General features: G+C 37.9%; 1 protein-coding gene across 1 annotated transcript in view; it reads left to right on the top strand.

Moving 5' to 3' along the window:
* The window catches only part of FRK (fyn related Src family tyrosine kinase), a 97,838-nt gene extending 76,152 nt beyond the window's left edge, over positions 1–21,686 (top strand). The window contains exons 3-8 of the mRNA XM_029944767.1: positions 3,468–3,631; positions 5,278–5,446; positions 10,188–10,346; positions 18,979–19,160; positions 20,257–20,422; positions 20,831–21,686. Coding sequence (XP_029800627.1) covers positions 3,468–3,631; positions 5,278–5,446; positions 10,188–10,346; positions 18,979–19,160; positions 20,257–20,422; positions 20,831–21,042 — 1,052 coding nt within the window. The 3' untranslated portion in view covers positions 21,043–21,686. The remainder of the gene's footprint in view (positions 1–3,467; positions 3,632–5,277; positions 5,447–10,187; positions 10,347–18,978; positions 19,161–20,256; positions 20,423–20,830) is intronic.
* Positions 21,687–21,931: the final 245 nt, after the last annotated feature.

Below are 21,931 nucleotides of genomic sequence, written 5' to 3'. Positions count from 1 at the left end.
TATGCTCTTACCCTAGATACTTAAATCCTGGCCGTCAACGCCATGAGCAAGGAACAACTCTAGGCAAAGAAAGAGAGACAGCCACCCACACCTATCTTTCCCACTGCTGCCTTTCTGCCTGATGCAGACCTGAACAGACAGATTAGCCATTAAACTGAATAGCAGAGTGTTTTGATTAATACTGGGCAATGTAAGTTGGAGTTGAGACTGCATTTGTGATTTTAAGTGAAAGCTGAACTGATAATGAAATGTGACCAGAAAAGCTCTGTTCAGGAACTGTCTTTCTTATTGAATATTATTCAAAGAGCATTGAACAAAAGATGTTATTACATTATTAGTTGTGCTTGTGTGGTGTATTGGTTACATTAGTATTGTTGATGTTGTAATGGAAAGGCTGCCTTCAACTTCAGCATCACAAGCAAAAAATTTTTCATTTATATTTGATCTTCTCTGTATTTTTCTGGCTTATAACCAATATTCTTAAAAAATTTTTAAATATTTATTTGTTTTTGAGAGACAAAGTGCAAACAGGGGAGGAGAGAAAGAGGGAGACATGGAATCTGAGGGAGGCTCCAGGCTCTGAGCTGTCAGCACAGAGCCCAATGCAGGGCTCGAACCCATGAACCATGAGATCATGACCTGAGCTGAAGTCAGATGCTCAACTGTGAGCCACCCAGGTGCCCCAAATAATAATTTGTATACCACAAATTAACTGAGCTATTTAGGAGGACATTTTATAACCAGGTTTTTCACCATGCTTATCAGAAAGTTATTTTGCTTAAAGTGATTGTTCTTTGAACACTTTACTGAGAAAATTTGATATCCAAGGTGAGAATTAGGTAACATTTACCTTAAAACCTTTCTAGACTGAAATAACTCAGCATGTGCTGTGATGTAACAATTTGGGGACTTGATGTTCTATTTGTCCATGAACTAGAGCAAATCACCATTAAAAAATTCTTAAAAAATTTTTTTAGTGTCTATTCATTTTTGAGAGAGAGAGAGTCAGAGAGAGGGAGACAGAATCTGTCAGCACAGAGCCCGACGTGGGGCTGGAACTCTCAGACTATGAGATCGTGACCTGAACCGAAGTCAGATGCTTAACCAACTGAGCCACCCAAGTGCCCCTAAAAAATTATTTTAAATTGAGGTATGACATGTGTAATAAAAATACACAATATGTATGAGTTTGGTTTGATGAGCATTCATGAGTTGAATACATGCAGTAAATCAGCACCCAGTCAAGAAAGAGAATCTTATCAACACACCAGTCTGACTCCAAATATCAATAGTTCTGCTAGTTTTTAAATAAAGGAACTATATTTTTGTGTTTGTGAGATTCATTTATGTTGATGCATGTATTTATGGGTTTTTTAATTTGCAAATCTGTATAGTATTTGGACAAACATAAAATAATTTGTTGGTCTATTCTACAGTTGATGGACATTTGGATTGTTTCCAAGTTTAGATGCTTACAAATAACACTGCTAAAAGCATTCTTATGCGTGTGTTTTGGTGTATACATTGTACATTTTGTTGGTTATATGTTAGAGTGAATTACGATATTATGGGTATGACTATGTTCATTTTTAGTAGAGCATGACAGTTTTCTAAAGTGATTGTAAAAATTACACTTTCATCATCTGCGTAGGAGAGTTCTACTTACTCTACTTCTTTGGCAACACGTGATGTTGTCTGTTTTTTCTTATTTTAGCAATTGTGATATGCTCCAATTATCTTGTGAGGAAAATATTGTCCTAGTCATTGGCATGCCCTCAGTAAACTCCCAAACTGGGAGTGAGCTGTTTTCTTAGTCTTCTTTCCTTTCAAGAGAGAATTGCTCCAGCATGACCGATTATTGATATTTCTATGTTTAGCAAGGTATTAAGAATATCTGTATCCTTGTAAATGTTGCTCGATACTTACAATAACTTGGCTAAGTGAAAGAATAGCTTGCGAAGTGCATTAGTCAGTATTCTGAATGCAAGTGCAAAAAACCCAATTCAAACTAGTTTATAAAAGGTGACTGATTCTTTTTTTAATTAAAATTTTTTTTAATGTTTTATTTATTTTTGAAAGAGAGGGGAGACAGCATGAGCAGGGAGAGGGGTCAGAGATAGAGAGGAAGACACAGAATCCAAAGACAGACTCTAGATTCTGAGCTAGCTGTCAGCACAGAGCCTGATGCAGGGCTCAAACCCACGAACTCTGAGATCATGACTTGAGCTGAAGTCCAACACTTAACTAACTGAGCCACCCAGGTGCCCCATTAATTGATTCTTCAAGCTGAAAAGCCAAGTGTGGCTGGTTCCAGGGGCTAAGCCTCATTTCCCATATCAAGGAAAGAACTTTCCAGGCAAAGCTTTCTCCCTGCCTCGGGCAAGATTTTGCCTGTAGCTCCAAACTCCTAACAGTTAACCAAAACCAAAACAACAACTACCATAACAACAGATGTCTTTCTGTTTTCTTGGAGCCCTATAGCACAAGTCTTGGAACTGAGTCTTCTTGGGTCTGATCATACATTCCTTGGCTCAGGGTTGGCACCAATAACCTCTGGACCACATGCTCTTAGAAGAGCAATGATTCTCTGAAAAAAATTGGGGTGCTATTATAAGAAGAAGGCAGAATGGTTGGTGGCAGACAAAAGCGAGAAATCTGCTATAAGTCAGATGATTTGAAAAAAGGGTATACAGTCCATTTATTCCATTAGCTGTTACAGATCACACAATAGTGCTAAAAAGTTGTGTACATGGATTTCATTATTTTGGAGCCTGGAGAACTGCTTTTATTGAACTCTGCTTGGACATTCTGTTATCACCCCCACAGTAAGAGACAGAATAATAAGCGGCCCTGAAGAATTCCTGATGTTATTGTCGGGTAGTCCTGAGGACACTGTTTTATTCTATTTAAGTGCCCACTTTATAGGATTTCATGGGAGAAAATTCTCCCTGGTCTCTGTACCAGGAAGAGTTGAACTGTTTTTAAACAAGTTTTGTGATTTTATTTTATGAGCACTGTGATTTCTGAAATTGATATTTCCTTCTTTGCATTGCCAGAATGATAGAGTCAATTTTTTTTTTCAGTGTAACTTGAACTCATGACCCCAAGATCAGGAATTGCATGCTCTACTGACTGAGCCAGCCAGAAACCCCTAGAATGATAGAATCAATTTTATGGCTTGTTTTAATCAAGTCCAATAGGCCTCAAAGCTTAGTCTTTTTAGTGGTGATCTCACTCCTTTATTTTTATCTTCTGTTTCCTTTAAAATGTGATTTCCCAATTCTTTCCCCTTTTTATTCTGTGCTATGTCCTTTGTAAACTTCCCGACATCTTTTCTGAAACAAAATTGAGAAAGAAACAGAATTTATGAAAATTTTATTCCATGCATTGAAACTAGCACCACAAAATAAGCAAATTTGCTTGGTTGTGACAAGAAGTATATTAATAGGACTTATTTTGGGTTCCAGTTTTAGATGAAGGGATTGTGAAACACTACAGGATCAAAAGACTGGATGAAGGGGCGTTTTTCCTTACCCCGAGAAGAACCTTTTCAACACTGAATGAATTTGTGAGCCATTACACCAAGACGAGCGATGGCCTGTGTGTCCAGCTGGGAAAACCCTGCTTAAAGGTTAAATGCTTTCAAACTGTGTTTATTTTGAGGTTAACTCTTTTCCTTCAGATACTGGAGTATCTGTCATGGGATATGTCTGTTCAGGAATAGAAAAGGCCATTTGATCACCTACAGCATGAAAAGACGAACCATAGTCTGTAAGCCAATACTGTCCCACAGTTACTTTTTAAATACTAAGTTTTCCTAGAACATAGGCATGCTTGTTCATTTAAAAATTGCCTTTAGTTTTCTCCGTGTGAACAGCATTTAATAGTTGCAGCAGAAACTTCATGGCCCACAAAGACCTGAATATTTACTATCTTATTCTTTTCAGAAAGTTTGCCAACCCCTGACCTTAGGCACTTATTGAAGCCAGAAAATATTCAATCTTTGCTCTAAGAAATTATCTGGTATCCTGCCACTGGATCGCTTACTGATATGGCTGGAGGGGGAAAAATGCCAGAATGTAATTATTTAGATCTGTATCCAAGAATATTAATATGAAATTACTAGGCTCGTTATCTGGTTGAGTTCTCTAAATAGAGATATCACCTGAGTAACTGTTATGATAGTTTGGCCAGGCCAAACAACATTTATAGAATTTATCTGTATCTATCATTATTCACTTGTTGCATGCTTTACTGAGGTTGATTAAAGTTATGTAGTAGACTTACATGGTAGTGGGGCAAAACATAGCTCCTCGTCAGAGTTTAGGCCTTATGTTCTGTCCATGGGACAGCCAGACCTGTGGTTTAGGCCTGGATGATCACTGAAAGCTTCCTGGTGATGCCTGACCAAAATATTATGGACACGTAGAAGCTGACGAATTTTGTCCAGGATGTAAGCATTTCATTGACTTAAATCCTGCCGAGTGAAAGGGCAACTTTGGTATGTGTATGTACATCTTGGATGGAATTAGGCATGAATGAGCCCACAAGAATGGGTAAGCTCATGCTAAGAATAGTTTACCTGATACAAAAGTATGGCCTAGAAAATACTCTGTTTCACCAATATTTCTGCAAAGTGTTCATAAAGAAGCATAAACGACCTTTGTGTACTCAAAATGCTAATGACTTTGTGGAGGAGATAGCGAAGTGAGTTATGAACTCTTGGAGGGCAGAGATCATGCCTAGTTTGTTTACAGAATGGCACCTTGTTGGTGCTTGAAAGACTTTTATTTACTAAATGAACAAGTGCATGAATGAATGAACAAGTAAACGAATTCAAAATAAGGCGAAAATTTAACTATGCAAAGATATATGATACATATAGTAAATGCTATAGGCCGAAGACTTTGGGAAGTCATTGTGGATGAAGTGCAACTGCAAATGGGTCTTAACATTGGTAGGATTTAACTCGCAGAGGAAAGCAAAGAGGCAGAGGAAGATCATGCCAGACCAGGTAGGGGTGGCACTGGGTGTGGGGTGGGGCAGATGGACAGCAAGATGCCTCATGTAGCCAGATGTAGGAAGGAGGTCAGCTCAAAGAGGTAATGGTACAAATTCTGCCATAATTGCTTTCCATTTTAAAGTAATTAAAATACAATTTACAATATTTTGGTTTTAAAAATGATGTCTCTTTTTAAAAGTGCCTAGACTATTATTTCCAACCAAAAAATTGTTAAATCTTTTTCTTATAGTTTTTCTAATTATTCTGTGAAACAGGTACAAGTTCCAGTGCCTTTTGATTTGTCGTATAAGACCGTGGACCAGTGGGAGATAGACCGCAAGTCCATACAGCTTCTGAAGCGATTAGGATCTGGCCAGTTTGGTGAAGTGTGGGAAGGCCTATGGAACAATACCACTCCGGTGGCAGTAAAAACATTAAAACCAGGTATGAGAATGAGAATGTCAAAGGTTAAATGGCATATGTTAATTTAAAAGAATTTTTTTAAAGTTTTTGCCTTTTGAGAGAGACAGAGACAGTGTGAGTGGGGGAGGGTCAGAGAGGGTCAGAGAGAGAGGAAGAGACAGAATCCCAAGCAGGCTTTGCCCTGTCAGCACAGAGCCTGATGTGAGGCTTGAACTCACAAACTGCAAGATCATGGCCTGAGCTGAAACCAAGAGTCAGATGCTTAACTGACTAAGCCACCCAGGCACCCCAGAGTTTGTTAATTTTTATAAGCTCAGCTTCTCAATGAAAATGTCCAAGAGGTCACAGGACAGCCAATGCAGGCACCAAGGAAGTATTGTAATCACATTCTCTGGCCCAGGCGACCATAAAGCATAACACATTTTAGATTCTAAAGGCAAGAGTATGTCCCTGGGATCAGCTAAGTCTTAAAATATCCCCAATGCAAGATTTCAACCAGGCAGCTCTTCTCTAGAGTTAGGAGTGTCTCTCTCCCCATTCTTTCCCAGACTTTGTTAACTTCAGTGGTGCCTGGGTGGCTCAGTCAGTTAAGTGTCCAACTCTTGATTTCATCTCAGATCATGATCTCAGGTTCTTGAGATTGAGTCCCGCATTGGGCTTTGTGCTGACAGCCCTTCGCGCTAACCAGCTTGGGATTCTTTCTCCCTCTTTCTCTGCCCCTCCCTCATGAACACAGGTGCTTTCTCTCTCTTTCTCTCTCTCTTTCTCTCAAAATAAATAAATAGGCTTTATTTACTGGAAATACTTAAAACAATGCTTAAGTCAATAGAACCTTGGAGATCTTCAGGGAGAAACAATTTTATTAAATACTAATATTTTATGGCTAAAAGGTAAAATGGTCCATCTAAAGGACCTCATATTTGGAAATGTAGGAACTATGTTTTCGTCCACTTCCTTTTTCCTATCATGGAAATTAAGAGTGAATGTATTAAAATAATATTTATTCAGCCAGGCATTATCTCCTCCATTTTGAAAGTGAGATAAGAAAATTTAAAAAGATTAAGCAACTTTACTGAAATGTACTAGTCATATGATCTTGAGTAAATTTTAAACTACTCTGTGCCTCAGTTTTATAATTTGCAAAAAAAGAGACAATATTAAGGCCAACCCAGCAGGATTATTACAAGGATTAAATTGGATCGTTAGTGGAAATGCTTTAAATAATGTCTGGTTCATAGTAAGTGATCAAGAAAAGCTCTTCTTCTTCTTCTTCTTAATTATTATTATTATAAGGTCAGTAAATGGAAGACCTAGAATCTGAACTCACATCTATCACGGTTGCATCACACCCCAGGGGTGACGGTCTATGAAAGCACAGTGTTACTGTAGTCACCTCATATCTACATCTAATAACATAGGTAAGAATAATAACAAGAGGCTAGAAATTGGTTCTCTGAGGGGGGGGGTCTTTATTCTTTACCTAACCAGAATTCTTAAGAGTTTTGAAAGCCTCCTGATGGCAGTACTTGAGCACCTGGATGCTATTGGATAGCAGTCCGGCATGACCATGGTTCTCAAACTATGTGCCAAGACACATTGGGGCACCATAGGGAATTCACAGGGGTGCCACAGTATATTTAAAAGTTTTGAGGTGAACAGCTTGAATACTACACAAACTGCTATCCCATATAAGATAGTTCATAGTTTCAGCATTAGGTCATGTTTCATTCCTTTGGTGACATCATATCTTTGTGAAACTGGGTTTTGGTGGTGACTGCGATCACATGCAAGATACACACAAAAATTTATCTGTATTACTTTTTAAAATGGGTATTAAGTTGTTAGAACACAAATACTTTTAAAGTTGCTTTAATCTAACCAAGTAATCAGTAGGACTGTTAGGTCTTCATTTTGGCTTAGGGGCAGATCCTGAAAAAAGTTACTGAGACGTTGAGGATGCCATGACCCAAGAAAGTCTGGACCCGTCTGGTGTAATAGTAAAAGCATAAAGTCTGGTATAAAATAGACCTGAGTTCAACTTTGCCTCTGCCCTCTGGGACATTGGACATTGTATTAGTCTTTTGAATCTCCTCATCTGGAAGTGGGAATTACAATAGTTCCTACTTCATAGAGTTTTATGAGGACAAATTGAGTCAATGTATATAAAATATATGTGGTGAGATCTTAATAAATGTTAGCTTCAATGGGGATGTTGACAGATGTCCACGGAAGTGCAGATTTGCTAGTGCAGGACGTCTGTCAAGCACTTACACCTGCCCATGAAGTGATAAAGAAGCACTTTTAAGTGGCCAGATACCACGTGAGCAGTCTGGGTGAGGATGATCTATTCCAGCACCCAAGATTTTCACAATCACTGCATATATATTATTTTGAATCCTAATCTTATTGACAGTTGAGCCTAAACTTTATTGTCCATTCTAATCATCCTTTCCTCAAAAGGAAGTAGCTAAGTATTCATCCTAACACTGCTCTCTAAGGAAGGCATTTTGGAGGTCAAAAAAGAACAAAAAACCAATCACATGTCTTATATTAAAAAAAAAAGCCACGATAGTTTTCTCTCCAACAGGAATAATTATTATTGATTTACAGTGTAATAGCAGCAAACAGTTTTGGTGATTGGTTAAATGTCTTCACTTCACTGGGGCCATCAATCAATCTTAGCAGCTATTTATTGCTTAGCAGACTACCACGCAATAAAGATGAGCCTGAAATCACTCCCACAGTAGCTTTGACAGGCAAAAATTAATATTTAATGTTGCATTACTAGCTGAGTTGCAATGGGGTCTCTGCTGTGTAGCTGGTCAGCTGCAATGAGCATAGCCATGGAGTGCTCTAAGCAGCCTTCACCTGCAGAGGCTCCTGGTGTTCCGTGGTTGTGGGTAGTCTGATTGGCAATCATTCAAATGTCCTGCATTCCACAAGTCTGATGGCTACGAAAGCATTTGAGTAGAAACATCTTGTGTATATAAATTGCCTAAATGGTGACCATAATTGCTATTATCACTGGAAGCTTAATGAATCAGGTTATTTTGGGGATGGGGTGGGGAGAATCCCTCTATATCTATATTTGACCATAGGCCAAACTAAATTTAACAAGAGAGTCCTTCGTTATGGTTTGGGTGCCTCTTTTATTCTCAGCTCCATTTTGCCACTATGATTTGAAATTTTAATCCTATTTGATTGTGTGGAGCAAACCAATGGTAGGGATGGAATTGAGGAAGCCCAGAAGATCATGATAGAAATGAGAATAGGTCATTTTTCTTTATTCTTCCTCAGTGAAAGTCCTTGCCCCTTCCTCTCCTCAGTCTGTGAAAAAATATAGTCGATCTGTTTGGTTTTTCCTAGAGTATAACCAACAGTCATTGAACATATACAAATAATGACCAACAGTCATTGAACATATATATGCCAGGTATTGCTATTTCCTGATAATGATACTATGATATTGTAGGGTTATTAGCCATGTTATACAGACGAAGAAATTGAAGTTTGGAGATGTTTGGTAACTCGCTGACAATTACACAGTGAGCTAGGATTTGCCCAGAATCTTGAGATTAATTAAGCCTGTGTCCTGAACTTCTAGATTCTCAAGGGAATACCAAAGGATAGGCAGCCTAAATGCTTGATGTGAAATAATCTGCAAGTCACATGGAACTCTTCTTGACTTCATATTAATAAATAAGTCAGACTGTTATCTTAGAATGTCAAAGCTTATCCATGCCTGGCTTCAAAGATTAGTTGTGAAGTCTTCATCATGAGATACTGATGAATGGTACAGTCCCTTTGAGCATCAGTGGAAATGATAGTCACACTATCCATAGTGAATACTGAGATATGAAATGACAGTATTCCTTCAATTACAGCAAGACCTCTGAAACATCATGTCCTTAAAAATAATGAAAGATTTAAAAAAAATTACTGGTAAAATGTAATCTCCAAATATCCTTCATCTTCTTATCTTTTATTTGTTATTAACTACTTGGCACTTTGCAAAGTAAGAGTTGAGCCATTAAAATACAATTTAATTGTAGGTGAGTCTTCAAGATAGGTCCCAATACTGTCTCCCTTATCATTTGGTTAATCTATGAAGAGTCTGACTATGGAAGTATTAATACAGGAGAAAATGCTGAAGATCAATTTCAAGTTAGACATAAAAAACTAGTGCAAAAGATACTCAGCTTTGGGTATAGCCCTTGAATGTTTTCTATTTGGCCTATACCATATGTCCCTACAGAATTAAGGACATAAATATGGCAGAATGTCATGGCTTCAGGATTGTTATCCAGCTGTTCCCACAGTGGGTACCAAGGACAGGGCAGCTATCAGTCTTCCCTGGATCCTGGGCCAAAAAGCTCTGGCTGCAGTAATTAAACATTCAGTGTCCTCCAGCATTCATGTTAAGAGAATGTCTTCTTTTTGTGGTCTTAATTTGCTTGCCTTGTTTTATCAATTAGACTGCCAGTATCTCCTTTTTCCTTCATTTCTCATATGTACCTGAATCAACCTCTCTTCACCTACAGGTCATAACACATAAATTACACACCCTTGATGCACCAATACATCAGTTATTAGGTTGCCCTGGCTGGAGTGATTCTCTTCTTTGATAAATCTGAAGATTTGTGACACCAGTGCTCTTATTTTACTGAGAAGCAGTTAGCAATCTTGGTGATTCCCACCAGAATGCTGTGAGGATAGGAATGCCTCAGTAACAGAAAGTGATTTCCTCTTCTTTTTGTTTCAGGTTCAATGGATCCGAATGACTTCCTGAGGGAGGCACAGATAATGAAGAACCTAAGACATCCAAAGCTTATCCAGCTTTATGCTGTTTGCACTTTAGAAGATCCAATTTATATTATTACAGAGTTGATGAGACATGGAAGTCTGCAAGAATATCTCCAAAGTAAGCTAAAGACTTAATAAAAGGAAGAAAAGAGGAATTTAGTTTAACTAGTCCTATAAATGTCAATTTAGCAAGCCTTCTATAACCCAAAGGATATTTACTATGTGTATATCTGTGAGAATGAATGGCTCAACTACTTTTTAATAGGATATACACTGTGTGCTCAAAGGGAGGGAAAATATTTATGTAGTGAAGAACAAATTGTTCACAACAGACATATCAGAGTACGTAAATGTAATGTAGAAAACTGAAGAATGGGTGTTTTGTGTGATGCTTTGTTTCCTGCAATAACTAATGGAACATTGTCAGTCATGGACCATTTTATTCTATGGCTCAGAATTAGGGAACATGGGATACTTTTGGGGAAAAATAGGGAGGGGTACCCTCATTTTTTTTCCTTTGCCAGTGTTGACATCATACTTGTTGGTGTTTAAAATATTTCCATTGCTAGGCAGCATTAGAATTTTCAGACTAAAAGGCAGAAATATACAATTGCTTTATTTCTACATCTGCTTCCTATAGCCAGAGAATACTTAATGGCATTGTGAAATTTTGATGTTTATTACAAATGAATAATTTAATAAGCAACAATATAATGAGTATTAAAATGAGATGTTCAAAGTAGTGGAGATCAAGTACTGAGAGAATAATTCATGCTTAAAAAAGACTTTTTCTGTTCCTTTCCTGAAATGTCAGAGTGAGATTGATAGAATGTGCAGAGGTAAAGGGAGGTGAGAATAATGGAACAAAGATATTAGAAAGATAAGAGTAGTCTCTGATTTCAGGGTGACTTGTGAAGCTGATGGTATTAAATTGCAAAACTGGGGAAGAACAAAGGACATGGGCCTGTTAAATGCTGTTAAAAATATGCCCAGCTCCTTTGTTTGAGGATTTCAAGTTTAACAGTATCAGAATATGTTGGCCACCGCAGAAAAACTAACCTTAGTCATTGCCCCTTTTTGCCTTATCCCGTGGATCCATCTTTAACAAAAATGGTTTGTCAAGGTTGTAGTGACAAATATAACACTCAATTCTCAGTCTTCAGACCTATTGGCAGCATTTATTTCAATGGACACTCTTTCCCTTTGGAAATACTTCTTCATTTGGCTCCCAGGACACTTCACTCAATGGCTTTTTCTCCTATCATTTCTGATGGCTCTTTTCCCATCTATGTGATTTCTCTTATCTCTCAGACCTCTCGATATCTTGGAATTTTGCAGCATCACCAGTTCCCTTGCTAATCTCAGTCAGTCTCAATGTTAAATGACATCTATGTATCAAAGATTCCTCAAATTACATCCCTCCATTACTTCAGAATCATACTGCCTTCTTGACTACTACTTGAATAGTTCTCTGGATAACATTGGTATGATATAGCAATCCTCCCCCCCCTCCCCAGTCCCAGAGGCATTTATTTCTTGCTCATGCTATATGTGCAAAATAGATTGATTGGTGGCTCAGATGTTTTGATCACCTTGGCAGGGGGAGGGGATGGGACAAATCTCATTCTGGCTCATAGACTCCAACCAGGAGATGCAGAGATAATTTTTGTGCCCTTTTTCATTTGGTCAAATCAAGTCAAAAGGGAACTGCAATCCTTAAAAGAGGTTGCAAGGAGGGAAAAAAAACTGTGAGTAGCCAGAATTTCTACTCCAAGTGTCCATTAAAAAAATCTCAAAACAGTCATGTCCAAAACTGATCTTATGTATGTCCAGTTCTCTGCTACTCTTGTGGTCTTTCCTTCTTTGACAATGTCAATACTCAGGCCTAATCTCTTGGGTCATATCCACTTCTCACAGTGTCTAACTAATCTGCCAACTTCATTGGCTTCTTTCCAGATATATCTGGGATTTTGCCACCTCTCAGCACTTGTACCCTGGTCCAAGCTGACACCAGCTCTTTCCTGGATTATGCAACAGCCTTTTAGGTGGTCTCCCTCTTTTAGTTCTTGTTCTGCTCAGTCTCCACTCAACACAGGAGGTGGTGAGAGACTATTAAAAGGTAAATCAGATTGTGTCTCCCCTCAGCTCAAAGCCATCAGTCACTCTCACTGGTTCTCTCTGTAAAACCCAGATGGTCCTACATGGCCCGGCTCTCCATTACCTCACTGACCACATCTCTCCCACTGTCTCCCTTGTTGACTCTGTGTCAGCTGCACTGTCCTTTGGGCTCTTCAGATCTTCCAGGTGCACTTTACTTCAGTCCTTTCATGCTTTTTTCTTCCTCCATCTGAATTCCAACCCCTTGCATTACTTACCCATGTAGCTCACTTCCTCACTTCTGAAAAGTCCCATTCCCATTACGTTACAATAAGTCCTTCAGTGGTCACTGACTGAATTCGAAAATTTAACCTCTTTCTTCTGTCTCTTTGTATTCTTCTTTTCTGCTTATTTTCCTTTTTCTTAGCTGTTAATCATCCTATAGTGCATTGCTTTTTTCAGAATAGTTTATTTATTTTGAGAAAGAGAGAAACAGAGGGCACGAGTGGGAGAGGGGTAGAGAGAGAGAGGGAGAGAAAGAGAATCCCAAGTAGGCTCTGCACTGCCAGTGTAGAGCATAATGTGGGGCTTGAACTCACAAACTTTGAGATCATGACCTGAGCCAAAGTCAAGAGCCAGATACTTGGGGTGCCTGTGTGGTTCAGTCAATTATGCATCAACTTCAGTTCAGGTCATGATCTCACAGTCTGTGGATTTGAGCCCCACATCGAGCTTCGCACTGCAGAGCATGCTTGGGATTCTCTCTTTATCCTCCTCTCTCTCGAAATAAATAACTTAACAAAAAAAGAGCCAGTTACTGAATAGACTGAGCTACCCCCGGTGCCCCAATGCGTAACTTTTTAATGTGGTTTATTGTTAGTATCTTCTAAGATACAGCTCCAGGACTACAGAAATTTTTAAAAAAATTTTAGTGGTAAAATAGTTTCAGGCACATAGAAAGTGTGCCCTAATTATGTGTTGACTGAATAAATTAAAAACATTAATGGATAGATTAAGTGGGAGTATTCTAAACCTAATGTAATCAGGACTTGGGGTTGAGCTTTTTTTGAGACTCTTGGTGTCAGCTTGACAAGATCCACTTATTAATTATGAACTCCTTTGGCACTGAGAATTTTTGTGGTTTGTTAATGTGTTTTATTGAGGGGTGACTACAAACCTGGTCATATTCTGGGTTGGGCTATCAGGGTCAAGTTTACCAATGCCCTCATTTGCTAAGATACTTAGTACCCACAAGGAGTAATGAAGAGATGTTTATTACAGACAATCCCTTCCCAATCAAGAGGGCTTAAATTCAACAAAGTGATCTTAAAATGAATCTGCCACTCTTCAACGGGCCATCATGATAAATATTATAAGCTGAAAGACTCAAGTAATGGAACATAATTGAAAATATTTTGTTGTTGCAGATGTAAATTGTCACAGGACTGTGAACATTTATAGGAGTTTTGACAACTGGCGGTTGCATTAGAAGCACGTTATGAGGTTCACTTGGGCAGTTCCTAGGCCACTGCACTCTGTCAGGATAGAAAATGTGTTATTACTCAATTTCCTTCACTATTGTGCCTCAGTGAAAACTTTATATCCACTGTAAAAGAATTAGATGTTGAATTTGATAGTTGAAATGACATACATAGTTTTCTATGGAACCATCTTTATAGATCCTAAGCTTGACTGAATAATTTTTTCGTAATAAATTTCTCCACAATGGAAGAGGCTTGTCAAAAAACGTTGGAGTTGAGGGTAATTGATGTCCTGCATTTCCTACTGAAATTTAAAGAGAATAAATATTTTTTGCATATACACATTTTTTACGTATATACATACTTTTTAAAATCAATCAAGCTCTAGCATGTTGTTCATCATTCTCATGGGCAGTTCACTGAAGTGGACTGAGTAGACAGGAGTGTTTTTCTAAGATGCTCTTCAGCTGGCTACAACTGTAGCCCCAACATTCAGGTCCTCAGGAATCATGTGTAATTTTTAAGAAGCAGTATAGAATAGTTTTTAAGAGAATACAATTTCAACCTCAAGGATGCCTGAACTTGAATCTCCACTCTACAACTTATTACCTGTTCTTCTAAGTAGCAAAAACTCCTATGCAAGGGGGCAAATAGTAACAATACTTACTTCATGTAGCTCTGAATATAGAATGAGGCAATGTACTAAAAAACCATATGGGATAGTGGTAGGAGAGGTACATATATTTATAATTTATTTTTCTTAAAATAAACACAGTATAGTACATATAGGCATTTTTGTAAATGTTGTACAAATATTAACCTAGTTCTTTCTTCTAACAACTTGATGAAATGAGTATTATTAGTATTATTATCAGGTCCATTTGACAGTGGAAGAAACTGAAGGGTGGACAAGTTAATAACTTATCCAAGGTGACTGAGCCAGAATTCAAACCCAGGAAATCTGACTCCACAGTCCATGTGTTTAACCATATGCATAGCACTGACTTTATTTTCTTAATGTGAACCTGTATTTGTTATCTACTGTGCACAGCAAATTACCCAAAATGTAGTGGCTTAAATCAGCAGTATTTATTAACTCGCATTTCTGTGATCAGGAATCCAGGTGCAGCTGAGCCAGGCCTTCTCTCTCAGGGTTTCTCACAAGGCTGCAGTCAAGGTCTCAGCAGGTGCTTCAGTTATCTGAAGGTTCTAGGGGAACCAGGCTCACTCATGTGATTGTTGGCAGGAGTTGGCTTCGCCAAGGCTGTCAGACGGCGGATGTCGATTCCTTGCTGGTTGCTGGCAGGAAGCTGCCCTATGTTCCTTGGTACATGGACCTCTCCATGGGACAACTTACAACATGACAGTTGGCTTTGCAGATTGGACAAGCAAAATAGCAAGAGAGAGAAGAGTTCTTGCAAGATGAAGTCATGGTCTTTTATAACTTAGTCTTGGAAGCAATACCCCATCACTTTGATCGTATTTTATTTGTTAAAAGTGAGTCAGTAGTCCAGACCACGAGGGGATGTCACAGGAGCACGTATACTAGAGGGCAGAGAATATTAGGGGCCATTTTAGAAACTGTCTACCTCTTGGCCTAGGACCAGTCACCAGTTTATCTTGACTTTTTCACATTTCTTTTCATATCGAGTTAATTTGAAATCAAAGAGCATAGATATTTTGGTTGTCACAGCAACAATGCTTTGCTGTTATGCAGCACACTAAGTAATATTTTTTTGCTTACATCTCATTTTGCACTGAAGAATCAGTTTTAGCTGCTGTAACATACAATTCAATAAATTTAGTGATGTAACAAAAATATGCATTTTTAAAAAATTGAAATCCAAATTCGTTAACATATCGTATAATAATGATTTCAGGAATAGAATCTAGAGATTCATCATTTACATATAACACCCAGTGTTCACCCCAACAAGTGCCCTCCTTGATGCCCATCCCCCATTTAGCCTGTCCTTCCACCCAGCATCCCACCAGCAACCCCGTTTGTTCTCTGTATTTAAGAGTCTTTTATGGTTTATCTCCCTCTCTGTTTTTATCTTATTTTTGCTTCCCTTCCTCCATGTTCATCTGTTTTGTTTCTTAAATTCCACATATGAGTAGAATCATATGATATTTGTCTTTCTCTGACTTATTTACTTAGCATCATACACTCTAGTTCCATCCACGTTGTTGCAAATGGCAATATTTCATTCATTTTTTATCAAGTAATATCAAGTATACACACACACACCACATCTTATTTATTAAAATTTTTAAAAATGTTTATTTATTTTTGAGCCAGAGAGAGTCAGAGTGTGAGCAGGGGAGGGGCAGAGAGAGGAGACACAGAATCTGAAATGGGCTCCAGCCTCTGAGTTGTCAGCACAAAGCCTGATGTAGGGCTCAAACCCATGAACTGTGAGATCATGACCTGAACTAAAGGTGGACTCTTAACTGATGGAGCCACCCAGGTGCCCCTCTCCTCTAGGATTTTGATGGCTTCCACTGTCTTCCTTACCTCTTTCATCCATTTTGAGTTTATCTTTGTGTGTGGTATAAGAAAGTGTCCAGGTTCATTCTGCATGTTGAGGTAGAAATATGCATTTTTGATATGCATCAGACTGCTCTTCTGAGTGGCACTCCTTAAATGGTGATGTAGGGATTTAGACTTCTTTCATCATATGGCTTTGCCATTTCAAAATTTATTTCTTTAGCTACAAAACTGTGGGAGATTTTAAGGATCAGGCCTGTAAGTGACGGACATGCTCTCTAGCACATGTTGCAGTGCACAGAACTAGTGACAGGACCCAATTTAACTGCTAGGGAAGATTGGGAATATAGTCCTCTGTGTTTGCCCAAGAAGAAAAGGACAAATGGATCAGGGAGAAGTTAGTTTCATCACACATCCTATTTAAATATACTGTTTGCAGGGGTACCTGGGTGGCTCAGTTATTTAAGCATCCTACTCTTGATTTCAGCCCAGGTCGTGATCTCATGGTCATGGGATTGAACCCCACATTGAGTTCCTTAAGATTTTCTCTGTCTTTCTCTGTCCCCTCTCTCCCACTGTGTGCTCTATATCTAAAAAATAAAATAAGAATAATTAAATATAATGCTTGCATTAAAAAGTAAGTAGATACGTATATACACTCACATATGCACACACACACTGTGTTTAGGTCTTTACCATTAAAAAAAGTCCTCAAATCTATTTATTTCATTCTTTATTGAAAAGATAGCATACATTATAGAAAGACCATACATCATACAGAATAATCTATCATTACTTAAAAGTGAGCAATAAATAATGGTACAGCCTCTGCACAAATCAAGAAAGAGAACATAGCTAGCACCCCAGAAATCCCCTAAGTCCCATATCATTCATAGACCCTCATAGTCAGGAATTTCTTGATCACTGCTTTCCTGGATTTACACTTTCCTCTGCCAACTGCCAACTCTTCGTTGTCTTCCTATCCTGACCAGGGTTTGCAAATTGACATCTTCTCCTGCTATCTCCATGTCCTCAGCTTCTGTTTTGCCCTCAACCCCTTGAACCTCATCTCCAGGGAAGCTGTTCTTCATGCCACTAAGCCATTCAGTTCTTATCTTGCTGGACTGATTTGTGGAATTTGACAAAGTGGTGACTTTCTCAAAATCTTGGACTGTTAGGATGTTCCTTCTGGTTTTTCTTTCATTCTTCTAGCTGATTTCTCTCAGTTTTCTTGCAGGTTTATCTTCCTCTGTGCACCCTAAATATTGGTGTTTCTCATGATTCTGGCACTTCCTAACAATGTCATCCACTTTTAATGTTTAACTCCTACTCATAAACTGTGACTGTTAAGTTAATATCTTTAGTTGCATGCTCTCTCTTGAGTTCCAGACCCATGTGCATGTCTTTATTTAGACATTTCTATTTAAGTAATCCATATGTATCCCTACCTTAACAAAGCCTAACCTGTTTAATTAATTCTGTTTAGGGAGCAGCAGTGATAATAAAAACAGGTAGGGCTCACTTAGTTCTTTCTAGGTTTCAGGCTCTGCTTTAAGTGCTTAACATGTAATAACTCATTTTAACAACTAATACCATAAGGTAATTACAACTACCATTATATAGATTAAAAAAAAAAAACAAAAACGGAGGCATGAGAGTGTTAAGCAGCTTGCCTAAGGTCAGGAAGAAAAGGGAGGCAAAGTCCTGATCCATATTCTAGTACTCTACCTTCAAGCCTGTTTTCTAACCCCTGAGCTACAGTTGCCTCTAAAGTCAGAAGTTGTGTCTAAGACTCTTGACCATGAATCCAACACACTTTTGGTAATATTTGGCTTATTCAGTTAGGGATGATGATAGTTTAGATTTATATGAAACCCTTTTAATCCTCAAGAAATCTAAAGACATTTACTAATTATCTACTAAGCAGTATCCAGAATGGCTGACCCCATTGCACAAATTCCCCACAGATAACCTCTCTACTAATGACCAAACTGGCTCTACTGCATAATTTTCCTATTATGAGTAGTGGGAGAAACTATGTCTATTAAAGGCATGTCCATGCCTGGAGAGATGAGCAAACCATCTCTAGGAATAACAGGCTTAGAAAGGGAAATGAAAAAAGTGCATCAAACTTAATGGAGTACAAATGTAATATACACATTTCATAATTATTGATAGAGACTTCATTTTTGTTTGTGAACTAGTTTTTAAGAATCAGATGATGGAAGAATGAGACATTTTTATTGGATCGGCTACTCAAATTAGTATTCTTATATAGCTTCAAGGACTAAAACAAAGGGTGCAATGTTTGGACAAAATCTAGAGGCAGCCAAGTAAACAATTTCCATGAAGAGAAGAGTCAGCGGTGCATGCTATGGAAAATGGCGATACCTGAATTCTTTCAGATATTTATAGCTATGTTTGAATCATGTGATACTGCTGTTTCTTTCTCTGTGTAATGTTCATTTAGAGGAGGGAGGGCCACAGCCTTGGAATATGTTTGGACTTGAAAACTGTTGCCCTTCACAGGAAATGAATGGTTTGTATTATGTTTCTTGCTCAACAGATTGGTGCTATGGTGCTTAATTGCGCTGGTAGCTCATTCATCATAATTCTCAGAATTCACTTTAATAATTCAAATGTTCTCCGAGGTAAACCTTTGTCTTTCTCTTATTGATCAGATGATGCTGGAACAAAAGTCCACCTGCCCCAGCAGGTAGACATGGCAGCACAGGTTGCCTCTGGAATGACTTATCTGGAGTCCCAGAACTACATTCACAGAGATCTGGCAGCCAGAAATGTCCTTGTTGGTGAACATAATATCTACAAAGTTGCAGATTTTGGACTTGCAAGGGTTTTTAAGGTGACTTTTGTTTTGTTTTAATTTGGTTTTGTCATGGGTTAAAAGTCTAACATACCAGTAGACTAATAGATTTGCTGTTATTCTTCAAAATAATGTTTCTCCAAGTTCTGAGGTCCATAGAACACTTCAGTAGCCTAAGGCCTTACCGATAAACTACCTCCTATTTTTGTTTTTTCACCAAAAAGAAAAAAACAGAAAATGATGCCCACCCAGATGGGAAGGTATGTGATTAAGTTTGTGGCAGAATTAAAGATCCATTTTTCAGTACCAGTAGCCTCTGGTTATCGGCCTCTGATTTCCTTACAAAAGGGAGCACATTTTCTGCAGTTCCCCTTTCTACCTTTGCTTACTTTATGTCAACTAAAATTTCATGCTGCCAGAATTCTTCAGTAATCATTGGCTTTTAAGTTCTGCTCCTCCCCCCATTCATGACATCAGGCCAAAAGACACTTATGTAAGAGGTACAGTATGAGGTATTTTCTACATTGTGCCCTAAAAAATATGGATATGAAAATTGAAACACAACATCTAAGTGATTCTTTTTTGATCATCATGAATTCATCATCTCTTTGCTTAATAAGTTAATTAGAACCCCAGTGAGTTGATATATTAAGTTAAATCATTTGGATCCTACTTTTCAATATTAGAAAGTGGTAATGTGGTAATTATTAAAGCTGATGGCTCTTCAATACCAGCAGTTAGTTTGAAAACAGATGGGCTTTGCTTTCATTTTTGTTGTTGTTGTTGTTTATTTGCTAAAGACCAGATGCTAAAGACCATCACACACGAATTCTCCCATATGTAATAGAGTGCTCCTGCCAATGCTATTTTTAGCACATAGTAGGCTCTTAAATAATATTGCATTAATGACTTGTATAGATTCCTCAGTCTTATAAGCCAGATTTGGACTTTCCCACTGTAATCATCAATTGACCTAAGCTCATTTTGAATGTTTTCCCTCTAAATTTTAATGTGAAGCAGGTTACAGGTAACAAGAGTAGTCAAAAAAAGAATATATATATATGTGTGTGTGTGTGTGTGTGTGTGTGTGTGTATAGTAACTTGAACGTGGCTTAATTCCTTAATGCATTAACAGGTAGATAATGAAGACATCTATGAGCCCAAACACGATGTAAAGCTACCAGTGAAGTGGACTGCGCCTGAAGCCATTCGTACTAATAAATTCAGCATTAAGTCCGATGTGTGGTCATTTGGAATCCTTCTTTATGAAATCATTACTTATGGCAAAATACCTTATAGTGGTGAGTAATTAATTCTGAAGTGGGTCTTTCTGCTGCAGGTCACTTACTTAGGTGTGACTTTAACTGCTTTGCCCAGGCTTAGAGGGCAGAGTTATGAGGCTGACCACACCATGTGCCTGTGGGAGCATAATAGATAAAATTTGATGATGATGATTTGCATTAATGAGGTGGTTTATTGCCTCTTTATCCTTTGCTCTTAAATTGCAGTCTTATAGACATTACTTGCTGCAAGATTTAATTTAATCTCTGCAGCCTGGGAAGGGGATGGTAGACCTCATAGTCTCACCAAGGAAATCAGTTTGCTTTGTAATCTTGAGTATAATTATCTATGAGTTTAAGACCCTGATCTTTAAGTGTTTTTTTTTTTTTTTTTTTTTGTTGTTGTTGGTTCCACTCTATATTATTTAGGCATGACAGGTGCTCATGTAGTCCAGTTGTTGGGTCAAAACTACAGACTCCCTCAACCACCTGACTGTCCACTGGAATTCTACAACATCATGTTGGAATGCTGGAATGCAGAGCCTAAAGAACGACCAACATTTGAGACACTTCATTGGAAACTTGAAGACTATTATGAAAGAGAATTTTCCTCTTCAGAGACAAATAACTTCATAGGATGAACACCAAAAAAGAACATTAAATAATGAAGTAGCAAAAAAGTTCAATAATCAGCCCAGAAATAAACCTTATTAATCAACTGTGAAAAGAGCTTACCTTGACATATTCAAGTGATAGGGTCAACTTGGCCATGTATTATGAAAAAGATTATATGTGCATTTTATCGCCTGGATCACACTGCTGGACAGTCTAAAATGATATTTTATCACTGCCTGGCAAAATCAAACACACTAAATCCAGTTATTTTTCTTTTTTTCCCTTTTTTATTTTTCTTTTTAAAAAATACATTTCTATTTATTGTTTGAATCACTGATCAAGAGGATCAACAGATGATAGTCAATTTTTACTCAGTGACTGTTGTAGCACTTCCCTGTTTACTGATTAAAGTGGTTATTCATTATTCCTTGGATTGCTGAATCCCATCAGGCTGTTATTATAAAGGAATCTGATTGCTTTGCTGCACAGCAGGACCTGTGCTTTGAGATTTTTTTTTCTCTTTTAAAATATCCTGTAACTACAATGATGGGAAAGCCATGTTAAGTGACTTGATTGTACTTGGGGTAATTGCACATATTTTTTCCCTATGCATAAAATAATGAAGCAGATGTTGAGAAAAAGAATTAAAATTTCTCCCATTTTGTGAAAGAAAATCATGGGATTTTTCTTTACCTCAGTATGTGTCATCTGAGAATCATCTACATTATTTTTAATCTCCTAATGTTAAGAATCAGATTGCAAGGCGGATGAGTTATTATCTATGGAAATATGTGAGAAACATCTAATAGCTTGCAAAATAGAGAAATACGTCTAAAGTAGTTTAGGAAAATGAGAAAAGAGCATTAGAATTGCTATGGTTTTGGTTTCTGAAGAATTTTAAGAGATGGACCTTGA

The sequence above is a fragment of the Suricata suricatta genome, chromosome 7, assembly GCF_006229205.1.
Source record: "Suricata suricatta isolate VVHF042 chromosome 7, meerkat_22Aug2017_6uvM2_HiC, whole genome shotgun sequence".
Taxonomy (NCBI): Eukaryota; Metazoa; Chordata; class Mammalia; order Carnivora; family Herpestidae; genus Suricata; species Suricata suricatta.
Note: the sequence above shows the minus strand (reverse complement) of the source record. Positions and strands in the feature narration are given on the sequence as shown.